Source organism: Apus apus, chromosome 2 (genome assembly GCF_020740795.1).
Source record: "Apus apus isolate bApuApu2 chromosome 2, bApuApu2.pri.cur, whole genome shotgun sequence".
NCBI lineage: Eukaryota > Metazoa > Chordata > Aves > Apodiformes > Apodidae > Apus > Apus apus.
The window spans coordinates 116546088-116559310 of record NC_067283.1 but is presented as its reverse complement, the minus strand read 5'-3'; the positions used below and the strand labels follow the sequence as shown (position 1 = coordinate 116559310).

Below are 13223 nucleotides of genomic sequence, written 5' to 3'. Positions count from 1 at the left end.
ATAGATTTAAATTTCTGTTTTCTAAATTTCAGTCATGCAAAGTTTTGGAGCACTCTAATAGGATTAGAATGCAGTGTGCACATTAGATATGTTTAATCTACTGTGATGTTTTTAATGCATTGTTTTGACATTCCTTCACAGTAATTACAATACCTTCAGAACTGTAAAATGCAAGTAAATCAAATCAGCATGAATTTAGAGAAGCAACACACTCAGAAAGAATCAGAAATCAAGCAGCTATAGATGAAGTTGCACTACAGTGCGTCCATCACTTTCATCCTCAGCAAGCCACCTTGAGGAAAAAAAAATAGAAACCTGTCAGAGATACAGCACACATAAAACTTAATAAACCCATAAGCTGTGAGACCCTCCTTTTGTGCCTTTGAATTTCTAGGAGAGTTTTTACATTGGTAATGCATACAAAAGCAGTAACCAACCTGAAGAAAATAGTGATTTATATTTTTTTTTTAGTATTCATACATGCATAATTTAAAAGTAAAATTAACTTTATAACTACATTTATGAAATACATGTTCATTTTATTTGTTGGTCATATACTTGACAAGAAGATTGTTTCATTGAGTGGCATAAAAACTGGATAATTTAGAGTAAGGAAACCTGTTCTGTGATAGCAAGTTATTGTTCATGTATTTCATTTCAGAAACTGTTTATTTCTCCTACCTCCTTGTTGGCTTACAAAATACTGAGTTGTATGGTGGGCCTGAACCTTGCTCTGTAACAGTCTATGGAGGTTTTAGTCTTGACTATATGGGAGACAAGCCTGATTCCAAAGCAGATTGATGTTAACTGGAACCATGGAGGCACCGATATTAATTTCCAAAGATAATTAAAAAGCTTCTAACATTTTGCAAGGCTTATGATGGACTGGCTGATGTGTTGCCTACTAAGGAGTTAGTATGGAAGGGATTCCCAGCTGGCATAGCACTCATGTAGCTCACATCTGAAGTTACAACATTGAAGAGCTGGGAGATATGGCTGAAGCTAAACAATTCCAGGCTGAAACATGACTAATCTTGGCAGATGAAATTGCTCATGGACTTCTCAGAGCCAAGGAAAGGTGTGAAATGTAAGCTAGACAACAGGCATTTAAATTATTAAGGGGTGCCCACCTCCTTTCAGGTTGCTCAATAATTAATATCTTTTAGAGACAGCATTTTTATCAGGAGTCTTTTCTTTGTGAGAGAAGGAACCCATTCTCTATTTGCACCACAGGTCATGAGATGAGAAGCTCCATGTCTGAGACAGAACAGGGATATGAACTGACAGCTTTCTGTATCCAAGGAGTGCCCGATAACCCGTGGGTCACTGGTTACTCTGGAGTGCCCCACCAAATCTCTTTTAGAGAAATTGTTCTATTTTGAGTAAGTAGGTATACATTAAGGTAAGGACATGACTCTAACCCACCAAGGTCCCTGTCAATGCCCTAGTTACCAATACCCAAGTTAGCAGTCTATAGAATCAATCTGTGACAGTCACTCTGCTACATCAGTGATGTGATTCAAGTTCTTGCTCCAAATGAGTCTCTTACATACCTTTGTGTTTTTACCATAACACTTTATATAAATGGGGGGGGTGGGGCGGTGTGTGGAATCTCCGGAAAAAAATGTTCGTTACAAACTTTTTTCCAAGAATCTTCCCCTGACTGGTGTGGCCTGAGAACTCTTACAAGCAAAAGAGGTGGAGTGACATCAACTGAAAATCCTTTTATGGATTTTATTGCACACTCGAGTGATATTGTTGTCTAAGGACTTTTGCCCACTAACCTAAACTTAGGTATCCAGAAGATGAGACTGAACTTGAGCATGTGTTTGGAAGAAGTTTAATGAAGGGAAGTTTAATTTTGTTGGAAGAAGCTTAATGGTCTTGAGTTTTGTAATGGCTACACACTCTCATGGCTTAGACTAAAAACTGCTGCTTTTTTGGGTTCAGGACTGGAGTTTGGCTTCCATGCATTGTCGAGTTTACAGAGACATTTAAGGGAAGGATAAAATTAATGTTATTGGCTACCATTTTTGTTTTCAGACCAACAGGGCACATCCCTCTTTTTAGATATAGGGAACTTGTAAGTTTTCACACTTGTCTGTTCTCCAGATGCATTATTGCATAAAAATGTATTTTATACATAGAAAGACATGAATGTGTGTGTTTCTGTTGTTTACTCTGAAGTGCTTTAAGCTGCAAAATGTATACTGCAGTGAACAGTCACTCCAAACATATCTTTCAGTTCAGTTTCCAACTTCTGAAGATGTATTGCTTCAGTTTGATGCAGACTCAGGAGGATTTTCTTTTTGTATATTCAAACCCCTTTATCCCAGCACCTCTTTATCCAAATAAATGTTTAAATTTATATCATTATCCTCTTCCATTACCTTGTAAAAAGGTTTATTTTATCCTCACCCCATTTGCTGAACATCTGAGACCCCTACTAAGCAGACGTTGAAACAGAAGGATCTTAATATTGCTTTTGCAGAATAAAATAAAACTCTCTCCAGATTTGTATCTATACTGCCATATCCTACCATCCTCCCACCATCCTATAGTTCTGATTCCATGCCAGTTTGCATACCCATTATGTGTTAGTCAGATACACATGTGCACTAATACTTGTGTAATGGTTCACCAGACGGCTTCTACCTCTTGAAAATGGCACGCTAATATCTTCTCTTGGCAAAGGCACTAAGCTGTGTCTCTTCCTCCTACAGTCACCCGGGTTTAATAACTTGAAAAAATATACAGTGTCTTCTAAATATTCTTCTGACAAATTAGTTTGAACTTGGCCAAAGGGTTCAAAAGCTACTTAGGGTGGACTGATGGGAACAGAGAATGGTTGAGAAACTTTTACTGTTTTAGGAGACCAGAAGAGAAATAACTGAGATACTACAAAGACTACTACTAATTCGTGTTACAAAGAAAACAGCAACTACAGATGAAGAGTTGATCTACTGACCTGTTACAATTGAAGCAATACAATGAATTCTGAGATGCATCTGTGATTTCTACTTTTTCCAGAAACCAGCCACTTGCTGCAGAAGGAAAAAAGAGCAAATTTAATATAAGCAAAACACAAATAAAACATAAGAAAGGTTTCTGATTTCATTTCTAAACCCTGTGTGGTTCAGTATTTCCAAATGTCTTCAACATCAATAATAAAACTGAAGTGCAGATAACTAAAATTATTACCAACTTCTCTCAGTTTTACAGAGAAGGTCTTTGATGTTTTTGACAGAAAGATAAGGAAAGATTTTTATTTTAACTTGACTCATTTTTCCACATTGAACAGAACGGACAGCAAGACAAATGAAACAGTGTGTGGTAATATTGAATATGTTCTCAAAATCCCATTTTGCCCTCCTTGATACTCTGAAGGTCACCCTGGTGAGCTTTGATTTTCAGTGTTCAGCAAATAATAAAAACAGACTTTATCAATATATGTAATTTCTGTAACGATAACCCAAGCCCTTAAACAATAGGAAAATTAAAATTCTGTAATTCCTTTCTACTTAATATATTTATATACATCAAATGCTGAATCTGAGTGCTGCTCATATCCATATTTCTGCTGCAGGAGTGATTCAGAACAACATTTCCATTTAGGCCAACACTCATATCTGTTTTAGCTTTAAGAATGTATTTAATATCTGCTACAGTCTCCTGTTTTGTTGTGTGAAAAATACCTTTGTTATTCTTCAGTAGAACTTTATTTCATATGATATTAAAATATTCATATTTTTTTAAAACTTTATTAAAGAAACACAATGTTTGTGCTGGCATCTTTAGTTCTGTTTGCCAATGCAAATACTTAATGACAACATTTAAAAAATAATTAGGATCATACTGTTGAAAACCTTTTGTTATTCTTTGCATGTCCAAGAGATAAAATACTATATTCTAACAAATTATTTTGGTTTTCAAATATTTGAACAAAGTACTAAGTAGGCTAAAACCTATACAAATATTTGTTAGTAGGAAAAATATATTAAAATATTTTCAAAATGTAGCAATTTAGGTAAAACATAAAGGCATAGTGATGTTTCTCACTTTTTAGGGACATTTTCAAACAATTAGCTAATATAACTAGGTCATAAAGGTGTCTGCATTTTTCCTCTTCAATCCACAAGAGTAATTTCTGGATATTGTGAGGTACTTTTGGAACTCCTTTAATGAAATCTTGTGAATGGTTTAATATATCAGAGTCTACTTGGAATTTATGACCTTTCATGAAATCTCTGTAATTCAGTGTCAAGATTATCAGCAATAAAAATATACAGTCTCTCAAATTTACACGGCACTTTACAAATGAATGCAAAGGCATATTTGCTCTCTTTAAATGTTTAAAATCTAATGCTTTATCTTTTATTGACAAAACTCCAACAGACCTCCCTGCAATCTCCAGGTATGGAGATATCTGGAAGTAGGTAGGAAAGATTAGCAAACAGATGAAACATTTCAAAGAGGTATAACATTTGAGGATGCATGCAAGAGTTACATCTGATGTGACAGAAGTTACTTGGAGATAATTTCAGAGAAAAATTTAGAGGAAAGTAATAATAGATGTAAGATGAATCAATACACATTAGCTGTGCTAGGAAGGCAATATTAACTGCTATGAAATGTTGACCAGGACACAGAGAGGAGCATAAGAGCATCTCCCTGATGAAGACAGGCTGAGGGAGTTCGGGTTGTTCAGCCTGAAAAGGAGAAGACTCTGGGGGGACCTTATAGCAACCTTCCAATACCTGAAAGAAGCCTATAAGAGGGCTGAGGAAGAGCTGTTCACTAGGAAATGTAACAATAGGACAAGGGGTAATGTTTTCAAGGTAGAGAAGGGTAGATTTAGGTTGGACATTAGGAAGAAGTTCTTTCATATGAGGGTGGTGGATCATTGGAATGGGTTGCCTAGAGAGGTGGTGGAGGTCCCATCCCTGGAGAAACTCAAGGTCAGTCTTGTTGGGGCTCTGAGCAATCTGTTCTAGTGTGAGATGTCCCTGTTTATTGTAGGGGGGTTGGACCAAATGACCTTTATAGGTCCCTTCCAACCGAAGTCATTCTATGATTCTATGATAATCATGTTGTTGATAGATCGGGACACAGGAAATACAAGTTCAAGCTGTATTTCCCCAGCAGCCTTCTGTTCAACAGAGTGCTAAAAGTCTGTGGGTGTGGAGTTTCCTTCCCAGATCAGTTTTAAGTTGAATTGTGTGCATGCACAGCAGCTAACACAAATGAGATGAAAGTCAGCAGGAGGACTGTATTTTCTTTTTGAGTTTTCAATACCATCATATGACTGGGTAGTTAGGGGAAAAAAAAAAAAAGATTAAAAAAAAAAGCCTGTTCAATCATTGCAGAAATAGGAACTGCTATTTGCAGAATTTTCTTGGTTCATCCTGGATGTGATAAATTCTAGCCACCCAATAGTAGCTGGTGCATTAGATAAATCAGGTTTTATTAAACCTAAACCTATATCTTTCAGATAGGTTAAGCAAAATTAATCTGACAAGAATATTTCAATACCATCAGACCTTTTGGACTCAAGTTGTACATTGCTTGCATTCTGTTTATATATTTCACAGAACCATAGAATCATAGAATGGTTTGGGTTGGAAGGGACCTTCAAGATCATCTAGATCCAAACCCCCTGCATGGGCAATGACACCTCCCACTGTATCAGGTTGCTCGGAGCCCCATCCAAACTGCCCTTGAATACTTCCTGGGATGGGATTCTACAGCTTCCCTGGGCAACCGGTTCCAGTTCCTCACCACTTTCATAGGGAAGACATTTATTTCTGTCTCTAGGGTTTTTTAGCACCACTAAATGTAAGCTAAAACGATTATGTGCCCTGGGCTCCTATATATATATATATATATATATATGTATATATTTTTTAATTCAGAGTTTAGAGATTATGTGTAGAACACTGTCCATAGGAACAGTTTTCATTGTCATATGTGGGTGTACACTGTAGCCACATCCTAACTTTACAACAGGGCAAGACCTGGGGCACAGTACTGTTCTCCTTGTAGTTCAACTTCTACAAGAAGAAAAGTCATCTATGAGTCAGAGGAAGCTTTGAGCAGAGACCCAGACTTGCCCAACATTTCTTAGATAATGTTCAAAGCATGGGAAGTTTAGCATGCAGTTTGAAAATTCAATTCTATGTCATTTAGACATGTAATAGGAGTCTTGGCTGAGCAATATTTGAAGGACAAAACCTTTTGAGGTTTATGCTAACTAGATCCCTTCGCCCTTAGAAAAAAATAAAAATCAAGGTAAAGTCATGGTAGATGTGATCCAGACATAAATGGTGTAAGCAAGAGCAGTCAAACTTACCTCATTTGTATACAGATTTATATTAGCTAGCTGTAGCAGTACCATGACTTCAAAAACCATTAAAAATGTCAGGCAGATCTTTAAGCAGAAGATTTTTACAATGTTATTGAACGCATGCAGAATACTTACCAAATCCTTTCCCATTGTGACCAATTTCAATTGAATGTAGGTTTCCTAATCTTTTTGTCTTAATCTTGAATGTATCAACCTGTAATATTAACATACAGTTATTAAAAATAATATACCAGTGCCTGGAGACTCACACATTTATTTGAGTTAGTTCTGAGACTAATTCAAATGTGATAATAGGAATTTAAAAAAAGGGGTTTTTTTCGTACTGAAGATCTGTGATATAAATTATCTCCTAATAGGTCTCCATTTAAACATGAAAGATTCACTTCTCAACATATATTAGGACAATCTCTACCTCTGCCCTGACTTTCATATACCAGGAAAATATTTTTGTTCTCCTGTGATTCTCAACCTATACAGACTTTTAAAATGTTTTCAGTAAACGATGCAGAAATGTAAGTTCAAGAGCATAAAAAGTAAAGAAGTTCATGATATGTAGCATTAACTCTCTCAAAGATTATCTAGTTTAATTGAAAATATTACTTTGTTTCATATGACGGATTTATTTTTTTTATGAGACCAGTTTTTCATAAGACACTGGCTACCCATTGACTCAGCTGGATTGCTAAAAGGAATTCTATGTACCTACTCTCCTTTTTCAAAGAGCAATGGTATGTCCTGTGACAAAAAGAAGTACTACTCAAGACACCCTCTTGCTCCTTGTGCCTGTAGGTAACTAGATTTATTAACCTCCTCACTATGGAAGACAATGTATGGGTCAGGTCAGGATATTTTAGAAATTCACAGACATCTTGGCTGAAGAAACTTGGACCAACTACAAGTAAAAAGATGCATAGTACTGCTGGAGATAATGAGGTAGATCTCATAAGGAAGATGTTTTAACTGGAGTTTTAATTACTCAGTCATTACCTTTCAAGAAATCCACAGGAGAAAGATATGGAAAATATATTTATTTCTTGCTACATAAGGGTAACCATCATTATACTCCATTGCACAGGTGGTGAGCAAATGGAGTAATTACTTTGCCAGAGTAATGTGTTTATGAAAGTAGGAGAACATTCTGCTAAGGTACCAGCACACCATGCAGAGAATCGGCATTCGTATGCAAATGTCTGTATCTGAACTAGGGGTCTCTGAGTAGCCTAAAGCTAAAGATGGATAACAGAATCAGGTTGATATGCATGGTTCCATTTCATCTGATTATAAGCTTATACATCCAGGGAGGCTCACAGCATCAGTTTCCATGGCAAAGTAAAATGATGGGATGTAAGTTGTATTCTCAAGCACAGTGTTTGAAGTTTGTGCAACAGCAAGGGATATTGCATGTGTGTGAACAGGCAATGCTTGTTGTGCATTTCAGATCAAGGAAATGCAGAGCTGGGCAGATGAGTGGATGCAATGTGTTGCTATGTTTGGGACTAAGAGAAAAGCAACAGAGTAATTTAGATATTCTAGAAGTAAAATGTTCCTTGATTACTCTGGTGAAAAGGTGAAACACAGACATAGCTGAGACAATATCTCATCTAGTGATGTGAAAAAGAGGATAAATGCCTTAAATTATGTAAAGAGCTTGCCCTGATTTAAGTTTGCTATCCCAAGCCAGAAATGGATACATCCTGTAAAATCTATGTACTCACTTTTCCTCTTTCAAAGGGGTCTTGGTGCTCCAGTGGCTGAGAGAGCTGAATTACCTCAGATTTGTCATCGCTGCCAAATAAAATAATATGCACATTGGCATCAGTCCCTGCTCCCCTTTTGTCACTTGTGTATACTTTAATAGTATACTCTGTCAGATTTCTTTCTTGGCTTCCTTCTTCATGTAAGTTGTTATCTGTGTCATTCTTTTGTTTGTCTCCTCTAATAACAAAAGATACCGGGATTTCTCTCTGTATTTCTGGTTTCTTTGCATCCACAAAAAATGCCCTAAAAAACAATACCGCATATGTTTTTGTGGTGAGCAAATCAAAAGTTAAATCAAAAAAATCCTATTAATTTATGTGAGACAGCTAAAGATGGACTTATTTTTTAAATATGCATTGACTGAACCACTCTGTCACAGTCATTTTAATTCAATGCACGTGTTTTCCACTATTATACTATGAAAATGTCTTTAAAATTACTGGCTTTACTTAATATACTTACTCATTCACTTCAAATACATAGACAGGATGCTCCTTTACAGCTTCTTTCAAATGCAATTTTTTAATGTCCAGTTTGCAGTCTACAAAGGATATAAAGTCTAGTGAAAATGCTGTACTGCATTTCAAGGAATTAGGTCGAGTCTGTTGTTAATAATATAGCGTCATTCCTAATATATAAAAACATTTATCATTTTATTTATGAATACCAAGAATTGACTTAAAAATCCTGGAATCATCATAACAACCTTTATTTTGTTCCTATCTGAAAACTCAACTTAGAAATTCAGAAGTAAGCATTTCCTTTGTCTTAGTGTTCTGGTTTGGTTTGGTGGGTTTTTTGGTAGCGGGGGAAGGGCCCCAGGAGCGGCTCCGGTAAGAAGCTGAGAAGCTTTTCCTGCTTCCAAAACCCATCCAAGGAACCATTAGAGGGACAACAGGTGCACCTCTGCGATTAACAGATGAAATAATCAACATTAACACATGAGCAGAGAAGCCGCTGGGAGAGAAGAGCATTGCTGGGGAAGGAGAGCGGTGCTGGTGGTTGGTGAGGAAGAAGGGGAAGAAGGTGCCCAAGCAGAAGTTTCCCTGCAACCCATGGTGAGATGGCAGCTGTCCCCCTGCACTCATGGAGGAACGTGGTGGAACAATCCCTGAAGGCGCCAGGAGGGGTGAACGTGGCCAGTGGACTTGGATTTTGTGACCAGAGGATTTGCTGCCAGTGGACTCTGATTACGCAGCTGTGGAAGACCCCGGCGCCAGGGGAGTTTGTTCCCAAAGGAGCCCGTGACTCTGTGGGAAGCCCAGGCTGGAGCAACTCCGGACCTCGTGGGAAGGACTCAGGAAGGGAGAGGTTCATGGAGGACTCTCTGCCATGGGACAGACCCCACGAGGAACAGGGAAGGACTGTAAGGAATCCTTCTTCCTGAAGAGGATGGCGTGGCAGGAACCACCAGCCTGTGAACTGACTTAAACCCCATCCCCTGTCCCCCTGTGCCGCTGGGGGGAAGGAGGGAGAGAAACCAGGAACAAAGTGATTTGGGCCTGGGAAGAAGGGAGGGGTGGGGTAACATGTGCAAGCCCTGCTCTTTGTGTTGTCTGTGTCCTGTGTGTGTTTGATGAGTGTGAAATTAAATTATTATTCTTTCCCCAAGTTGAGTTTGTTTTGCCCAGGACCTTAATCGGTGAAGAACCCTCCTTGTCCTTTGTCTCGACCCAGGAGTTTTGTCCTACTCATCCCAATGTGTGTGTGTGTGAGGGGGGGGAGTTGAGTGAGCAGCCATGGGGCTGTTCCTTTTGTTGTCCTCTTGTCCCAAACCACAACATTATTGGAAAGCCAGGCAGGAGAGAGATAAGGATCCACAACACTTAGTGAAGCAAAGGAATATTGTTGCCTCGGACAGGCACATGGAAAAAGACTCAGCATGACTCAGGCATGTACATTTGAGGAGGAAGAGCAGAAATATGTATCTGATACTTCCTCCTCCATGACTGGTTGACAAGGGGGTTGGAGCTCCATTCCACATGCAGCACAAAGAGGATCTTGAGAGATAGCAGGTGTGAAGGAAGTCCAGCAACTTAGTCTCTGCTCTTTGAGAAAAACTGCCTTACTCTTCCTTTTGAATTTTCTGCTGGGGCCTTCAGTTACATGCTGTCTATAACACTGGCCTGAACCTCTTGCCACTAATAAGTAATGAAGACTATTAATTTTCCCTTCTATTATTTATCCCTTTAGCCCTCTTAGCAAACTGCATCCCAATGTTTTCTACTACTGCCCAAGTCCCTTTAATTCTATCAATAGAAGCATGAGTTAATAGGCTTAGGCTTCAGGAGGAGAGTCCAGGAGATAGTGTTGCACTCATGACCTGCGTGAACAGTTCATGGAGAGAGTCAGAAGCTTCAAGAAAGGATTTCAAACCACCTGATCTTGAAAACCTGCTCAGATACTGGAAGAAGCATAAATGCATTAGAGCAACACTCTGCCTGAGCTGACCAGTCCTGCAAAGTATATCTGACTTCATACACTAAAAAGCTTCTGTGTTTGGGGGCTTTTGATTCCAAGTCTTGGTCTAAACTAGTCTTAGTCCAAACAAGTCTAGATAAAGTATGGACACTCTTACTCATCTAAAGTGCTTTATCATCTAAGTAACTCCCTTGGAAGAAATGCATTCTGTATCTGTCAAAACACTCGCTTCTTAACACACACAGAGCCAAAAAGCCCCAAATTTCCTCCTTCGTGAATTGCGTTTTCAAACCTGACTGGAAAAATCTTGCCAGTCATGCTTACTGTGGTGCCCCTTGGGAAAGTGCAATTGCCATATTCAGTGATTGTCAGCCAGACAGATGGCTGTAGTTAACTTGCACAACTGAAGCTGTGGAAAACAAAAGTAGTGAGCTATATGCTGTGTTCCTCAACTGCAGCGTGCCTGGGCCGTCCCTCTCCTTCCCTTTCCCTCTGTAGTGGCAGCAGCTCATCACCATGCTCCCTCTGAAGCCCTCAGTGGCCGAGGCAGACCGTGCTGTGCTGCAGGTTGTGCTGACCAGCCAACCAGTACCTACATGCTGACTGGCCATGTGTCCTTGACATCTATACACATTTGTTTGGAATTGGATGGCTAAAAGGGTATTATAAGGAGCCAGCAGATTGGTAAAGAAAAAAAGCAGAGATAAAGTGCAGACATAGAACCCTTGTTTTCCTAGAAAGTGTGTGAAAATTGTCAGCTGTAACACATAGTAAGTAACTATTTGCAATTACATAGCAAATTTCATTAAAGGGCTTCAAAAACTTTACAATTAGTTATTTGAATATTCCTTAGTAGCATGGTAGCCATCCTACAGATGAGGTGAAGAGATGTTAAAGTTGAGACATTTTTAATGTGACAGAATTTTTAAAGTGACAGAATTGCTGATTGGCAAATAGGGGTAAAATCCCCTTGCAAATGTCACAGGGAGAAAACAGAACAAGTGTAGAAAACAGTGAAAGTGATGGAATCACAGAAGGACAATTAAACAGTACCAGTTTCTTATGTGAGTTATAATTATTCTCCTAGATCGGTTATTAATAGATCCTATAATAATTCCAGAATATAATTATTCATCTTACTTTCTGGTTTTCTTTCTTGTATAGAAAGGAATAGTGTACTTTCTTGATGCAATAATTATATAACTTTTAGATTCAAAGATTTTAATGTGTAAAAATGTAGGACTTTACTTTATAAAATATTACCTTTTAGAAAAAACAACCAAAATAATTAATCACCATATAACTCCAGCAGGAATTTCATTGCCGTTACCAGGAAGTTGAGATGACTTTAGAGAGCAGCTGAAATACTTTACCTGTTTTACTGCTGATCAAAAGAACAACTTTGTCCAGTTCTCCCAATTCAACAGCATCCACGATAACCAGAAATGACTAAAATAAAATGATGCAGTATTACAATCTTAAACTGAAATTACTTAATCATATAGCAAGATTTGAGAATAATATAAAAGAAGTACAATAATGGAATAAAGCATAAATTTTATAGTACTTTAAGAAAGAGTACCTCATTGTCCTGTCCCTGCTGGACATTTTGCAATGATGAGAGAAGGGATCTGTCCCCTGTGTCACCATGAGTACCATATATACACGCTGTCATGCGCACTAAATTTCTCTCACTCAAAATATTTCTAGAAAATACTGTTAGATGATATGTAACCACTGCAATATCAAGCAGAAAGAGATCTTGTTAGGATTGTGCCACAGCCTTGCGCAGCTATTTGACAACATAGCCAGGTGCAGTCGGATATAATTAAAAATTCAAACATTTGAAAAAAAAGGTAGTGCAATTCAACTATAAACACTGGTGATGCTAACAACTTTACATTAAATTAGAGAAAAGCTTGTGAAAAACGTGCCTATACATTATGCTGTTTGTAGCAGTAGCACATTATGGAAAAATTACTCCAGTCAGTTGCCTTTTTAATGGCGAATGCCTAAGATAAAATTCTGTTAAGTCTAAGACTCATCAATCACTTTTGGGTTCTTTACAAGGACTCACTTTAGCCAGGGAGACAAGTCCTTCAGACTTTATCATCTAAGATGTGGAGAGAGAGGGTCCTGGCATGTGATTCAGACCACCTATGTTGCTGCTTTGAACTTTATGTGATGGAGCACATCCACTGACTATAGACAGAGCTCAGGAAGACCAGTCTATCTCAGCTGAAGTTTCACCCCTTGTGCTGGTTTTGATTTATGCAATGGTTATAGTTATTTAATTGAAGACTAGATGACAACACCTAAACACCTTTAAAATTAAATGCATACACAGAGCATCTGTTTACATTCATTTACATGTTACTCATAGAACCAAATGATGTGACAGTTCTGCATATTTACTTCTTTTAATCATCTACCTATCATCTCCTTTTTATTCCTGCAGACACTCTAGTAGAAGAGGACAAATCCTGACCTTGCAGAAGACTTCTGTAGGATGTGGCTCAGAGCTTAGATCAGTCAGACACTAATCCCACACAGGACTGTATGAACAGACTACCTGCATCCTTTGGAAGTCAAGAAGATCAAGTTCAGGTAAAGCAGATAACATGAGCATGACAAAGGCACAGGCAGCGCCCTCACTGACCAGGTGACAGTCCTGCAACAT

At 38.2% G+C, this 13223-nt stretch overlaps 1 protein-coding gene across 1 annotated transcript in view; it reads right to left on the bottom strand.

Moving 5' to 3' along the window:
- Nucleotides 1–237: 237 nt before the first annotated feature.
- LOC127380806 (lipoxygenase homology domain-containing protein 1-like) overlaps nt 238–13223 on the bottom strand; it is a 141586-nt gene continuing 128600 nt past the window's right edge. Inside the window, exons 38-44 of the mRNA XM_051610288.1 lie at nt 12126–12280; nt 11917–11992; nt 8585–8663; nt 8080–8365; nt 6479–6557; nt 2969–3044; nt 238–292 (exon numbers count right to left, since the gene is read on the bottom strand). Of these exons, the coding sequence (XP_051466248.1) occupies nt 238–292; nt 2969–3044; nt 6479–6557; nt 8080–8365; nt 8585–8663; nt 11917–11992; nt 12126–12280 (806 nt within the window). The remainder of the gene's footprint in view (nt 293–2968; nt 3045–6478; nt 6558–8079; nt 8366–8584; nt 8664–11916; nt 11993–12125; nt 12281–13223) is intronic.